The sequence below is a fragment of the Meles meles genome, chromosome 3 (assembly GCF_922984935.1).
Source record: "Meles meles chromosome 3, mMelMel3.1 paternal haplotype, whole genome shotgun sequence".
In the NCBI taxonomy this organism is placed as follows: Eukaryota; Metazoa; Chordata; class Mammalia; order Carnivora; family Mustelidae; genus Meles; species Meles meles.
In genome coordinates this window covers 118,866,330-118,881,296 of record NC_060068.1, presented here as the reverse complement: position 1 = coordinate 118,881,296, position 14,967 = coordinate 118,866,330, and the positions used below count along the sequence as shown (strand labels likewise).

The window sequence follows — 14,967 nt, the reverse complement described above, 5'->3', positions numbered from 1 at the left end:
CCTCCCCTCCCTGCCTCTCCCCCTCCCTACTGCGCCCATTCTAGGCCCATCCTCCAGGGGATGTGATTGCACAAAGGGCAGATCCCTAATATTGACCCTTACCTTCTGTGATCCAGCCAGCCCATGGCCATGTGTGTGGTGGCTGGGTTTGTCTGGTCACACCTGTCTCCCTCCCACCTGCCTGCATGCAAAGGTGCTCACTAAATGCTTGCAGATGAAACGCATAGTGGAAGCCCTTTCCCCTCTGAGCAGCCGGCCACACTACTCTGGCTCCTCCCCATCCCGTGTTCTGGGGACGGAGTGGGGCGGTGCTGGTGGGTTAAAAGCCGGCAGCTGGGGGCCAACTGGGATGAAGCTCAGGTTGCCTTATGGCCGCCACCAGCCCTGTAAGTCCAGCTCCTGCCCTTCATGCAGCCAGGGACGGGGCTAGGGGGGAAGGGGCTTGCTGCTCACCCCGATTCCTTTCTTTGGTCAGGCCAGCGAGGCTGAGGGTGGAATCCGAAAGTGGGGGGAGAAGGAGGAGAAAAAGGAAGAGAAAGAGGGGGCAGCAGGGCCGGTCTTGATGGCAGAGGGGGCTCTGAATCCACCCGGGGCCCTGCTGTCCCAGAGGAGGAAGGCCCAGGATGGGGCCCCCCAGGGGGTCAAGTTGGAGTTACACCCGCTGCTGAACAGGTAAGGCAGGTTTTGTGGCCTTGAACTAGACCTTCCTCTCTCGGCCCCAGTTCCTCATCCAAGAAAGGTCAGAGTGGGCATAAGGCTTGGGCCCTATTGGCCCTTCTGGCCTTAACCCAACTGAGATTTTGTGTTAAATTCCCCCACCCTGCCCAGCCTTTCGGGATAACTAACCCCAGTCACCGTGGCGTGGTTGTGGGGGGATGGGGGGGTGTGCTGTGCCCAAATCCCATCTCATCATTTGTCCCTGAAGGGGCATGACTTCCCTGCCAGCACAGGTGTTGCTGGTGATGGGCCCAGGAGGGCTGGCTCTCTGCTTCCTCCTGGCCTCCCCTCCCCCTAGGTGGGCGCTGTGGTTCTTCAAGAATGACCGCAGCCGTGCCTGGCAGGACAACCTGCATCTGGTCACCAAGTTTGACACTGTGGAGGACTTCTGGGCGTGAGTGTCTGCTCCTGGCCCGGGAGGCCCGAGCCAGGGGACTGTGAGCTGGGGATCCTTCCCAGCCCCCCCCACCCCCCCCCCCCACCCCCCCGGAGCGCTTTCCTCCTAGCTCTCCCTGGGACCTCCCAGCATTTGCTGAGGGCTGGGGCTTGGTGGGTTCTGCTTGGGGGTGGGGACCCTGGGGGCTGGGACATGGCCCCCCCTGAAACCTTCTCAGGGCTTTGGGAGAGAGGCTACCGGGTGGGAGAAGCCAGGAGTTGCCCAAGACTCTGCAGCTCCAAGGCTTTGTGGCTCTGGGGAGGTTCTTTTCCCTCTCTGAGCTCATCTCAGCCACAAAGGAAGGATTAGGCTGCCTGGTTGCTTCTGACCATCTGGTCTGACCGTGGCTGATCGAGGGAAGGAATCTGAAAGGTGTGACACAAACCCGAGGGGCGGGTGAGAGTCTGGGGATCAGCTGGGGGGGTGCCTGAACCCCCTCTCCCACCCAGCACTGGGGCTCTAAAAGCCTCCCCAGGTGGTTGGATGATTAGGGACGGCTCCAGGGAGAAGGTGGCATTTGAGGGTTTGGGTAAGTAGAGATGGGATTCTAGGCAGGGGATGGGAGGGTGAGTGTGAGCAAAGTCCTGGAGGCCTGATGTGTGGGTGGAAAGTAGTGGAGTCTGGTGAGAAGTTGGGGGGGGGGGGGAGGACAAGGCAAGTTGGAACCAGGCCGTAAAAAGTCTGGACTTTCAGCCTGGGGTGGGGTGGGGGGGTTCTCTTCAGAATGTACAATCACATCCAGCTGGCCAGTAAGCTCTCTTCCGGCTGTGACTACGCCCTGTTCAAGGTAAGCTGTGCCTCCCCCTTCCCCACTTGGGGCCCTTCAGACCCCCAAGAGGGCTGACCCTTCTCAGCTTCTGCTGCCTTCCTCCCTCGTGGAGGGTTTGGGGATGGGGGTGGCCACAGACAGCCTTCCTCAGCCGAGATGCGACTTCCAGTCCAAGGAAATGCTAAACAGAAGCTTGGACAGCGTATAAGGCTGGAGCTGTGCCTTGTAGGACCTTGAAGAGTCTGGAAGGGGTAGGGGGAGAAGGGGGAATTCAGAAAAAGCCCAGGTTTCTGGCCCGGCTCCTTAACTAGGGCCATGCCTCAGATTGCCTGGGAACACTCTGCGTCAATGTCCAGGCTCTCATCAGTGTTCATCTCCGGAGGTCTTGACCCAACAGGTGTGCGTGGTGGGACCCTCCCCTCCGTGTTTAAAGACCTCCCCAGGTGATTTATGTACATACTGCAGTGGCCCCTGAGGCTTCCTTAATTACCACCCCCCCACCCCGCCCCTGGCATTTGAAGCCTGCCCTCAAGGAACTCAGTTCAGTAAAGGAGATAAACATACGTGTATATCTACAAGGTTGCAAAAGGTGACAAGTGTCGAGGATCAGCGGCCTGGGGAGCCCATGGGAGGGTCTGGGGGGCTGAGTGGCTGGTGGTAGAACCTGCTTGTTCACAGGGGTTGGAGGCAAGAGGGACCCTGGCCTACGGAGGCTGATTTAGGGGCCGGAGCAGGGCCTGGGAAGGTGGTTGGGCCCACCTTTCCCTTTGAACAAAGGGAGGCTATTTATTGATTATCCCACCTCTTAGGATGGCATTGAACCCATGTGGGAAGACAGCAGGAATAAGAGAGGTGGCCGCTGGCTGGTCAGTCTCGCCAAGCAGCAGCGCCACAGCGAGCTGGACCGCCTGTGGCTGGAGACTGTGAGTGGCCATGGGGAGAGGAGGGAGGGCTGGGGAAGGCCCCCCGACTAGAAGAGGCTGGGCTGATGTGGTGTCCGTGGTCTCACTCCCTGTGATAGTGGGAGCACTCCCTGTGACTCAGGTAGAGGTCTCACCATCCTCCCTTTTGGGCCCAGCTGCTGTGTCTGATCGGGGAGAGCTTCGAGGAGCACAGCCGGGAGGTGTGTGGGGCTGTCATCAATATCCGAACCAAGGGGGACAAGATCGCTGTGTGGACGAGGGAGGCAGAGAACCAGGCGGGCGTGCTGCACATTGGGTGAGCGATCGCTCTGGCGCAGGGTCTGTTCCAGGGGAGAAGGTGAGTGTGTGTGACGGGTGGTGGCTTGGCCTGTGAGGGAGACTCTGGAACTTTCTGTGTCATCTCCTCCTCCTTCCTTACCCACCTGTTATGGGGGTTTGGAATCCATATTTCAAGCTATCTCTAACAGGACTCTTCTTTTGCATTAAAGAGTCCTGTCTGGGGTTTTCACGTAGGTAAGATGCAGAGAGAGTGATGGTGACTGGAACCAGGGTGGGAGCTCTGGGCAAAGGACCCAGGGTCCCAGGTTATCTCCAGGACCTGCTGGTGACTCTGTCTCATTTCCTCTTCTACTCATCATCCAGGAGGGTCTACAAAGAGCGCCTGGGCCTCTCCACGAAGATCGTCATTGGATACCAGGCCCACGCAGACACAGCCACCAAGAGCAACTCCCTAACTAAGAATAAGTTTGTGGTGTGATGAGACCGTGGCACCCCTCTCCATTCAAATGCCCCTGAGCCTCCCTGCTGTGTGTGTGGTGCTGGGCTACAGTGCTGATGCTGGGCAGGACTGGGGGGTAGACAACTGGGTTTTCCCATGTCCTGGAGTGAATATGAACATTCTTTGAACTCCCATGTCCTGGAGTGAATAAGAGCCTGGCCCTAGGCCTAGGGGACAGCTCTGTGGTCAGGGATCCAGCCTGAGGATGCAGGAAAGGTGGAGGAAAGCCCTGACTGTTTTTGTTTCATCAGAGGGTGGGTTGGGGTGAGTCAGTTGGGGGAAGCAAAGCTCAACTGAAGGTGGAAAGATGACAAGAGAATCCTACAGTCCAGCACTTACTTTGGGTACTCCTGGGAAAAGGGCTGGGTGGCCTGAGGGTGACTCTTCTGTTTTGGGGGAGAGGGCCCAAGGCCCCAGACACTGCGAGATGGGGCTCCAGACACTGCGAGATGGGGCTCCAGAACAGGGGCTGGGGTCTGGGCTCTCGTCTTTGTAATCACTCTTCAAGCCTTTATGCGTTTGCCTTCTCATGAGATTTGTACTGTATGTTGCACCTTCCCTTGACCAGATGTGGGTGGGTCCCTGGAGCAGGGCTGTATGGGAGGTCACAAGGGTTGGAGGCTTGGAGGCAGAACCCCACTATCTCACAGAGAGACAAGTGTGTCCTCTTGCCCTCTCCTCAGCTGTGTCTGGGCCTCGTCTGCCTCAGGTCAGGCTGAAGCAGAGGTGGGTAGACAGTCGAGGTCCTGCCCCAGGAATGGAGGACAGCAGTGGTTAGGTCCCCTCATGGTTCTGCTTGAGGTGGATTAGCTGAAAGGTGATGAAGTTTAAGCCCCTTTTCTGTTCCTGTTCGAAATAAACACTTTTGAACAAAATTAGAATTATTTTCGAGAGTTCTAAAATGGAGTAAGATTTGGGCCCCCGCAAACCATAATCACCTGTCCGGCCTTAAGGGGGCTCATGTGAGACCCCCGGGGCCCAATCAGGCTCAAGCTAGTACGGGGAAAGGGGAAAGATGGGAAGAGTCAGGGACAGGTTTCCATGTCTGAGGGGTTAGAGACCAGGAGTCGGGTATATATATGCCCCTGGCAATGCCAGAGTGTCAGGGAGCAGCAGGCGAGGCCTTCACAAGACCCAGCTGTCTTCTGGCCAGAGTCTGAGCCAGGAGAGGTCGAGATGAATCTCCATTGAGTGAAAAGCGCATCTGATTCGACTGCACTGTAATAAAGCAGGCGGCACGTTAAAAACACCGTATCACCGTCCCCATCTGCTCATTAGAGCAGCAGTTACTCCTCTCTTGGACTGGGCTCCGACAGCAAGGCTGGGGACTGGGGTGGCGCTGGTATTGAGCCTTGTAGAGTAGGAGTGACTGGGGATGCTTCGTGCCTGAGACTTGGGGGGGTCATCATCACGCTTCGCAAGCAGGTCCGCAGGACGCTGGAGAGATCTACGCAGCTGCCGGCGCTCGGGGTGGGTCAGGCTTGGAGGCGGGGCTCCGAGTCGGGGGCGGAGCCTGCCTGGGGGCGGGGCTCGGAGGGGACAGAGCAGGGCAGGGGCGGAGTCAGACCTAGAGGCTGCGGGGCTTCGACGAGACTGCGCGGGAGGGGAGAACAGGGAGGGCGGGTCGCCGGGGGCGGTCCCTGTGGGGCGGGCGGGGCCGAACCGGCGCTCTGTGTGGCCGCGGCCATGAAGCCGCAGCCGCCCGGCTAGGCCCCGGGCGGCTCTAGCCCAGGGTGGCCCGTGGAGGGCCGATCCCGGCCCCGGCTCCGCTTCCCGGGCCGGCGGGCGGATGCTCACCATGCCGGGCAAGCACCAGCACTTCCAGGAACCCGAGGTCGGCTGCTGCGGGAAATACTTCCTGTTTGGCTTCAACATTGTTTTCTGGGTGAGAGCGGGGTGGGTTCCGGGCCCCGTGTTGGGGGTGGCGGGAGAAGGAGGTTCAGTCCCCTACTTGGTGGTGATGGTGAAGGGACCACTCCCTGCCTTAGGGGCTTGGGACCGTCACCCCCCACCTTCTTCCCACTCCCACCTCCACGCCCACTCTCAGGACACCCCAGGGAACCCCGGGGAGGCCCGGATTACTGGAGGTGGGGCCCCAGGCGCCGCGGGGGTAGGGTATGGAGGTGGAGTCTCCTTGTATCTTCTCTAGCCCTGGTGGAGAAAGGGGAGGTGTTTCCTTGAAGGTCCCACGGACCTGTCTCCTGCCCAGCTCCTTTGCTACCCTGGAGTGTGGAGTGTGGTTGTGCGCTGAGCTCCGTCCTGGTTTCGTCCACAGGGAGGAGTGTCTTAGTGAAGGAAAGGGGCCGGATCCCCTCGTTTAGCCTTAAGCTCCTGCAAGGAGGGTGGGAGGGTGGCGGGTAGGTCAGCCTGCTCCATACTGAGAGCTTGCCGGCTGGGAGGGCCAGTAGCTCTAGTTTACTCGGCTGGGGACAGGAGACCACTCCTGTTGAGACGTCCGGAGCTGACCCTGGAGGAACAGAATTCAACATTCCGCAGCTGACAAAACCGAGCCTTTGGGGCGGTGCTGCCCCTGCCAGAAAAGGGAGCTGCTAGTGGAGCCCTCCCAGGGTGGCACCTGCCCCAGGGCCCTGCCAAGTCATCTTTCCCTTCTCCCTCCCGCATCCCATCTCTATGGCTCCTTGCTGCCTCTACAGTCTCTGTTACTGCTGCCTTCAGTCAAAATACCAGGCCCATTCAGTTTTGTTCAGCAAGACTCTGGCCTCCTTACCTGGGAGGGGTGATACTAAAGCCTGCCCCTAGGGGTTGTTAGGCAGATTAAATGAATTCTAACTTGTATTCACACAGCTACTTTGTTATTTATTATCTACATTTTATGGATGAGGGAATAGGCACAGACAGGTTATGTCATTTAACGGAGAGTCACAGGCTAGTTAAGTGTAGAGCCAAGGTACATACCCGGGGCAGTGGGTGGGGTGAGGCAGAGCACAGAGCAGAGTGAGTCCCCGGATGCTAAGGGGGACAGGTGAGAGAAGCCCAGGATTGTTCCAGGCACACCCACTTTTGCGGGGGAGTGCGGCTGGGGAGCCAGAGCAGGAAAGGCCCCAGGGCTGGGACAGTGTTGGAGTTTCACACTGAGCACAGTGTAAAGCAGTGAGGGCTTCATTGCTGGGTGATGGGTCTGTTTTGGCTTTTGTATTGGAGGCAGATCTGTCTGCCTTCTTTGGGGGGAGGAGGGACATACAGAGGGCCTGGAAGTTGGGACACCCGGGAGGAGGGCTGAGGGTAAGCTGGGGGATGGGGAGTGGGAAGTGAGGAAGTCTCCAGGGGAAGTTATGAGGCTGAATTGACAGAACCAGGCCCCTTAGGGAGGCCCTGAGAAGGTTTCGGGTTTGGGTCCAGGTGGCCAGAGGGAGGTGCCAGAGATTTTTGTTTGTTCTAATGGAACATGGACCCTGGTGTTACGCTGCTAAGAACCTTTCAGCGATTAATACAGTCCAGACTCCTCCAGCGATCTCCAGTCCCCTCTGGGGTCTGGCCCTGCTGCCCTTCAGTCTGTCCCTTGCACCGCCACACTGGATCTTACCCCTGGGCTTCCAGCAGTCCCTCCACCTGAAATTTTCTTCTCCTTGATACATTTTCTCGTCATTCAGAGCTCAGCTAAAATGTCCCCATTTTCCCAAACGAAAGCACACCTCCACCGCCCTAAGTCACTACTCACCGCATTACTATTTGCTTTTCTTTAAAGGATCCGTTGGTATCTGTAATTCGTTGTTTGCTTACTGTGGATTTTCCTCACTGGAGTGTAAACTCCTTGAGGGCAGAGAGCTCATTTGTCCTGTTTGCCGATGTAGTTCCCACACATGGAACTGAGCCTGGGACACGGAGATGTTTGCCTCAGGCAGGTGTGCCCTAGCACAAGGCCATGCAGTGGGATGAGGCGGGAGCAGTGATGTTTGGTTTTACATCCCAGATCTAGTGTGGGGGGAGGGAAGGAAAGACATTTTTCGAGAAGAGTACTGCAGCGAGAAGAGTCTTCAGAGAGAGGAAAGCATTAAAAGTGGGTGGTCATGGTGGAATGGACTAGAATTGGTGGGGGGAGGGGAAGGAGCCTGGGAAAGTGGGTTGGTGGGGAAGGTGTGAAGAGGTGGGGTCATGGCCTCGTGCTAGGGCAGAAGGGCCATTCTCCATGTGAGACTGGATATCTGGGGACCTGCTCAGGCTCAGGCATATGGCCTGGACATCCAAGACTCTGCACAGTAAGGAACTGAGGCAGGATGGTGGGTGGTGCTTAGAAGGTCCAGGCAGAACTGTGGCAAAATGTTTTCAAGGTCATAGCCTCTGGCCCAGATGGGGGTCCCTCAGCTGGATCCTGCTCACATCAGGATTCCTTGTCATTCAGGGGTCTTTACTTGTGAGTGTTGAAAACAGAACGAGCAGGGCGGCTATCACAGAGCTGCCGGGCAGCAGGATGGCCAGATTGTGAGGAGGCAGGACGGAGGCTAGCAGCCCGGAAGCTAGAACAGGCTTGGTGGGAGGAGAGGCTCAGGACATCACTGTTGCTGCTGCTTGGCAGGAGTGTCCCAGCTACCCTCTGCCGCAGTGCTGAGTTCCGGAAAGCGCTAGGGTGAGAACTGAAATGTGTTCTTGGGGAGATAGAAAGGACCCAGGACCCCATTTATAGTCCAGTCCCCTTACCCCTCCCCTTTCCCAAGACCCTGACTACTAGACAGCGAGGGACTCTCCTAGGGTTGGGGAAGGATGCTGACACTCCAATGCTTAGCTCTTCGCTGCTGCTTCTGCAGGTGCTGGGAGCCCTGTTCCTGGCCATTGGCCTCTGGGCCTGGGGTGAGAAGGTAAGGTGGTGGAGCCGGGTGTGGGGCTGCCCTAGGTTGAGGCGGTGGGACAATCGGCCCGACTACTTGCCTCTGCTCCCCTGGCACAGGGTGTTCTCTCCAACATCTCTGCGCTGACCGATCTGGGAGGCCTCGACCCCGTGTGGCTGTTTGTAGTGGTTGGAGGCATCATGTCGGTGCTGGGCTTTGCTGGCTGCATCGGGGCCCTCCGGGAGAACACTTTCCTGCTCAAGTTTGTGAGTGCACCCCCCACCTAGATCCACTGGGGATCCCAGCCTCCTCCCACCGACTTCTTCATATAGTTTGTACTTAATAATGGCCAGTTTATTACTGTTGTGTTATTATAACAAAAATCATCAGAATTGTATTATCTGTATTTATAGGATCCTTTCTGTTATGCCTGAAAAACCCAGTGGCCCAAGGAAAGGCCAGGGGTATGCTGGGTGCCCACACATTTGGATCCAGGGGCCATCACAGTGTCACTTGGCCTGGTCTCTCTGTTTCTCTAGCGTGTCCTTCCAGTAGGCTCTATTCCCCATGAGATGGAAGGATGCCCACGAATGGGTGGGGGCTCCTACTGGAGGCTGAGGCTCTCTCCTCCCAACCAGTGGGCAGGGCCTTTAATTGCATCTCTTTGGTTCAGATTGGCTGTTTCTGGATCAGTCCCTGTGGCCCCGGGAGAGGTAGTGTTCTGGTTGGTGGGCTCCCAGCGCATGCCCAGTCCTCTATCAGGAATGGGAAAGGAGGTGGAGATGGCTCTGGCTGGACCTCAGGAGCTGAATGTGTATGTGGAGGGTGGTTTCTCAAAGAAAACAGGGTGATTCCCTGGGGAAGGAGAACGGATGGGTAGGTCAGAACCATGCTGTCATTCGCCATCATAAAACAATACTAATAGGAGAGAAGGTGGGGACTCTCTCGGCTGTCTTGGGGTGGTGGTGGGGCTCCGCCGCGTGCCCCCCCCAGGCCCTGCATCTCTGACGCCAACCATCTGTGTGCCCCCACCCCAGTTCTCAGTGTTCCTTGGCCTCATCTTCTTCCTGGAGCTGGCAACAGGGATCCTGGCCTTCGTATTCAAGGACTGGATTCGAGACCAGCTCAATTTCTTCATTAACAACAACGTCAAGGCCTATCGGGACGACATTGACCTCCAGAACCTCATTGACTTTGCTCAGGAATATGTGAGTCCTGTGCCAGCGGGCTCCACCTGCAGGAGGCGGCTGCTGGGCAGATGTGGGAGAGAGCAAGCTCCCTGTGTTCTGGGGCCATTCCCCTGTCCACACCCCACGGGAAAGGGCCAGACCCCTTGTCTGTGGTGAAGCCAGCTTCTGTGATCCTTGTAGGTCCTCAATGTGCCTAGTTCTGCAGGAACAGGGTGTTGGGGAACAGAAGCCAGAGGCTCCAACCTGGCAGCTCCTAGGCCAGGGTTTACAACACACTTAAAGGAAGAAATTTGATAGAAAAATACAGATTTCCCCTTCTAAGAAACTCTGGACCGCTTGTGTTGGCTGGGGTTACAATCCTGCTGTCCACTTTGCTGGTACAGGGGCTCTCTGTTTGCCATCGTCTCTGCCATTCTGTATCTTTTTACCCGTCGGCCCTCTTTTCTCGTTTATGTTCTTTGTTTGGCCTCTGAATGTGTTCGAGTTCGAGACCTCCCCTCTCCACAGAAGCCCCCTGCCTAGTGGCCTCCTGACCCCCTCACAGCCCGCCCCTATGCTATCTCCAGCAGCCCAGGCTCCCAGCCAGATGGGGCTCTTGGGATGGGCCTGACTCACCTGCGGCTCTCCTCTCGCCCTTAGTGGTCTTGCTGCGGAGCCCGAGGGCCAAATGACTGGAACCTCAACATCTATTTCAACTGCACTGACTTGAACCCGAGCCGGGAGCGCTGCGGGGTGCCCTTCTCCTGCTGTGTCAGGGACCCTGCGGTGAGTGGGGCCTGGTGGGGACGGGCGGGGACATCGCAGTGCATAGGCCACATGTGGGGAAAAATCCCCCATAGGGCTTACTGGGCTCGGCCCGCTCCAGAGGCCTCTGGTGCTGGGGTGAGTCCTCCTAGTAGACACAAAGTAGACTTTGTGTCCGTGGGCACCAGTGAGGCCTGCTGGGGGAGGGGCTGCACCCTTCAGCCAAACCTGTCTTTTCGATGGTGGCAGCCAGCTGCTACACCACTGGGCCACCATTCTGGAGTGGTAGGGCGTGGGGTTTCTGACCCCTTTATGGCTTTCTTCAGAGCAGAAACTTCTCCCAGGGACATCTCTCCCACCACAGTTCACCTGGGACACTGAGGGCCAGGACTCTTCCCATTCTTATAATACATGAGCAGACAGGAGTTCTAAACAGGAGGCAGCTCAGGCTGACATTGTCCTGGCACCAGGGAAAGAGCTGCGTGGGCCTCAGTGAGCCTCATGTAGCAGTGCTGGGCATGGACAGAGTCTGTGGTTCCATCTCCTTCCCCTAAGAAGCAGGAACCATTGCAGCGCTGGGCGCCGTGGGCCCCTGTGAGGTGCTCCCTCACCAAGTCGCTCATTGGCCTTTTTTTTTCTCAGGAAGATGTCCTCAACACCCAGTGTGGCTATGATGTCCGGCTCAAACTGGTGAGAGGGTTGGGGACAGAATTGGGGGCACTGGGAAGGGAAGGTCAGCCTCTCATAGGCTCCTCTGAAAGTCCTCAGGGATTCTGTGGTTGGGGGCGGGGCTGCTGAGTCCTAGGAACCATCCAGGCACCTTGGGCTTGGTACTGCCAGTCATGGGGACAGTGGACTGGTGGGCACAGACACATCGGTGTTTGCTCATTTCAGTCCTTTGTCAAGCACGCACTGGTGCTCACACCTGGCAGCCCTGGATGCTGGGAATTCCTGCTTAGGAGATAGGCAGACAGAGCCCCTGCTCTCAAGGAGCTCCCACTCCAGTAGAGGGAGAAAGATAGTAGGCTCACGAATAAACACACATGAATAGTAATGTGACATTTTCAACCAAGAGCTTGGAAGAATATAAAGTAAAGGAGGTGATGGGATTGGGGATGGGTGGTCAGAGAAGGCCTCTTGGACGAGGGGACATCTGTTCTGAGACCCTGATGACCAGCAGGAGCCTGTCATGCAAAGGCCCTGTGGTAGAGCTCCATCTAGGCAGCAGGTGCTAAGATTTCAGGCTCTGAGGCAGGGATGAGCCTAGCAAGCTGGACTCAGAGGAGGCCTGTGGGAGTGGGTGGGCCAAGCCCCTTGCCTGTTTGTCCCCAGGAGCTGGAGCAGCAGGGCTCCATACACACCAAAGGCTGTGTGGGCCAGTTTGAGAAGTGGCTGCAGGACAACCTGATCGTTGTGGCTGGGGTCTTTGTGGGCATCGCTCTCCTCCAGGTACTGCCTCAGCCCAGCATGCCCCCTACACCCCTGCCCTGCCAGCAGACCTTCCCTCACTTTGCCCCTTTGTCCCTACAGATCTTTGGTATCTGCCTGGCCCAGAACCTTGTGAGTGACATCAAGGCAGTGAAGGCCAACTGGTGAGGCTGCCACACTGGCCATGGCTACCTGCCTGGCCTACCCAGGGACCCCCACTTCCCCTGCCACCGTACCCACGATGGGCAAGGCTGCAGGTGTTTCTGCTTGGACCCGAACAAGGGGTCCAAGGGGCTTGAGTGTGGGTGTGCTGTGTGCCCATGGGGACAGCTTGTGTGCCTCTGCTCGCGCTGCCTGTCCTGGAGCTATGTGCACGGAAGGCAGGTGTGTCTGTGAGAATGTGCACAGGGAGCACCATCTCGGCTGCTGTGGGGTGGCGGGCTCTCCAGGGAACTAGGAATGGCACAGCTAAGAGGGTGCTGGCTGTGTGGGGTGGGATGGGAGGGGTCTGCCCTGTCCCTGCCCAGGCTGGGACACACTCCTTTGTGCTTGGCTATTAGGGCAGGCTTGGCGGGCTGTTGCCTGGGACACAGCCTCACTCAGCTTCAGAGCTGTCTTCTCTACTAGCTGGGACCTTGACCCTGCCAGAAGCCCCCTTCGGCCTCAATGTGTCAGACTTTAGAATGGGTCCAAGAATTTTTTCTCCCTCGTTTGCCTCTCAGGATCAAACATGACGATGGCTACAAACTGCTCAAATAAACAAAACCTTGAAAACCACTGGCTTACGCCCACCATCTCAGAGGTTCCATGGGCCACAGGGCCTCAGCCGTGCCGTCCGCCTGGGGCCCCAGCCCGGACCCACCCTGCCAACATGTTTTCTTGGCCTGGGTAGTGCATACGTTGAGCCAACTTTTAAAACTTGGCATATTTCACATGAAAGTCCAGATCCCCAGCATCTTGTGAGGAATGGCCATCTGGCCACAGCGGCTCTTCTGTGGCTTCGTCTCCTGGGACGTGCGCTTCCTGTTCTCTGAGGGACCCACCTGGCCTGCTCTACTCACCCAAGTGTCCTGCCTGCCTGACCCTGGAGGCTGGGAGCTGCCTCCTCCACCTCTGCAAGTTTTTCCCCCTGCAAATGCTGCACTGCTGCTGTGGGCCAAGCCCGGATCGAAGCCTGGAGGGTGAAGAATTGGGGAGGCTGGACCCTGTCCCAAAGAGGCCACAGTCTAGGAAGGGTCTGTTCCTCCTAGGGGCTAAGATGGGTGCCAGCGTGCCCAGGAGAGTGGCCAAAGGGTGAGATGGAGATCAGGAAGGTTTTGGGCAGGGAGTAGCTGGAAGCCTGAGCTTGTCACCCATGGGGATGGGGAGAGTCCTGTTTGAGGGCCACCGATGGTTGACTCCTAGGCTTGCTTGGAATTCAGTTCAAAATCTTCCCAGTGGCCTGTAGAGTTGCCTCTTGACCACTAGAGGGCGCGCCCCGCACAGCATTACCTGGGTCTGGCTTTCCTAGGGCAACCCCACCCAATACAGCCCTGTGCCTGGTGTGTCCACCCTGCTTACTAGTTCTTTGGGTTTCAGGGAATTTACAAGCTTCTAAAGGAGCAGAGTGGCTCAGATTGGGGAAGCCTGGCTGCTGTTCTCAGATCTGCACAAAGGGGTATGTGTGGAGTGAGCATTTGTGGATCAAAGGAGAGGTTTGGCCTAGTGCCCAGTCTCTTAACTTAGATGCCCTCAGGGCCGGGTGGGTTATAAAAATAAAGTAGGCCTTTGAGTTGCGAGACCTTTGGGACTTTAATTTTTCCCACTATTCCTGGAGATGGGACATTTAGAGACATTGCTTTGTGATGAGAAATACTTGCATGATTGAGTCTGAGTCGCTAAGGGCAACTGGCCTTGACTGACATCAAGGTGTGGTGGGGACTGTGGCAAACCACAGATTCCCACCTGAAATTGGTGGCTGTCCTTCAGTTGGAGCTAATGGCTGTACAGCGAGAATGTAGGTAGGTCTAATGTAAGAAGTCTGGGGAAGCCAAAAAGCTATATTTTTTATGTGAAGTATCCCGAGTTTTAAGTTGTTTGCAGCTAATGAAAAAAATCTCTTAAACCCTGCTAGTCAAACAAAAGGTGTGGGGGCCATCTTTGGCACTCCCCTCCCCCAACATAGGTCCCTCTGAGACAGTGCCCCATGGGGTCCCTGGCGAGTCCGAGGTTCAGGAATGTTGGGAGCTGCTGCAGGTGGGCGGGGCGTGGGGCAGCACCGCATGGTGGCTCCAAGGTGCGAGCTGGGCGCTGTCCTGGGGTCTCCGGGATACACAGGCTGTGGGTGGGCTCTACATGCTACAATAAATGGGGCTCATGATATTGTGCACGTGTCTTGTGGTTTCTGATTGTAAACGCTTCTGCCTTTCACTTTCCCTCAAACCTCACAGCACCTCCCGAGGTGGCCGAGTCTTTTCCCAATGAGGAAACCCCCTGGGGGAAGGGGTTCCCTGGAGCACACAGCTGGGCGGCTGCACCCCGCCCCCATCTGACCCCCTCTTGCTAGCTTGCACTGCACCAGTCCTGCCCTTCTGTGGCATCCAGGTGGAACTCGCACACTTGAAGTGTCAGCTCATGAGGGGCAGGAACATGTCTCAGCCCAGATGTCCGACCGCCTGCTTAGGTGTGTGGAGGGGGAGGAAAGGTCAAGCTCCTGGCCCTGTGCCGTGCTCTTCTGCAGGTGACTCAAAAATGGGTAGAGGCAGAAGCATCTGTGTTAGTAATACATGCTCTCAAGAAAGGAAGAGGGATGGCTACACTGTGACAGTTGGGGTGCCTGGGAGAAGGGACCCCTTGATGGGGAGATAGAGGGGCTGCCACCTCTGGGAAGCTCCAGGGGAACAGTGTTCTCTAGGTTTGAGTCCCAGTTGCCTTAGAGACCCTACTGCTAGCATGGGTTTGGCATGAAGGAACCTGGGGTACCAAAGAGGTGGGAGTGGTGAGAGGGGTAGAGGGAAATGGGAGAACCAGAATATATTTGGAAATGGGAATGATGAGATGGGATGGGTATGACTGGTGGGAGTGATTGTGACCCTGGCTAGGGACCCAAGATTCTCCAAAGCTTAGTTCTGCTGTAGGATATCCATCTGTCTATCTTTCATTCACCCACTCATCCATCCACCTATGCACCTATCCATCCACCCATCTGTCCACCCACCC

General features: G+C 57.0%; 2 protein-coding genes across 2 annotated transcripts; both read left to right on the top strand.

Annotated features, from left to right (window-relative positions):
- The first annotated feature begins 368 nt into the window (after positions 1 to 368).
- On the top strand, positions 369 to 3,602 carry EIF4E1B (eukaryotic translation initiation factor 4E family member 1B). Its single transcript, XM_046001165.1, has 7 exons — positions 369 to 386; positions 476 to 672; positions 1,016 to 1,111; positions 1,877 to 1,940; positions 2,732 to 2,845; positions 3,001 to 3,140; positions 3,488 to 3,602. Exons 1-7 carry the CDS (start codon positions 369 to 371, stop codon positions 3,600 to 3,602), a joined length of 744 nt encoding a protein of 247 aa, XP_045857121.1.
- A 1,635-nt stretch (positions 3,603 to 5,237) lies between these two features.
- TSPAN17 (tetraspanin 17) lies at positions 5,238 to 14,135 on the top strand. The gene is made up of 9 exons (XM_046000808.1): positions 5,238 to 5,508; positions 8,387 to 8,437; positions 8,527 to 8,673; positions 9,445 to 9,615; positions 10,237 to 10,362; positions 10,984 to 11,031; positions 11,674 to 11,790; positions 11,872 to 11,933; positions 12,492 to 14,135. Exons 1-9 carry the CDS (start codon positions 5,413 to 5,415, stop codon positions 12,526 to 12,528), a joined length of 855 nt encoding a protein of 284 aa, XP_045856764.1. The 5' UTR covers positions 5,238 to 5,412; the 3' UTR covers positions 12,529 to 14,135.
- Positions 14,136 to 14,967: the final 832 nt, after the last annotated feature.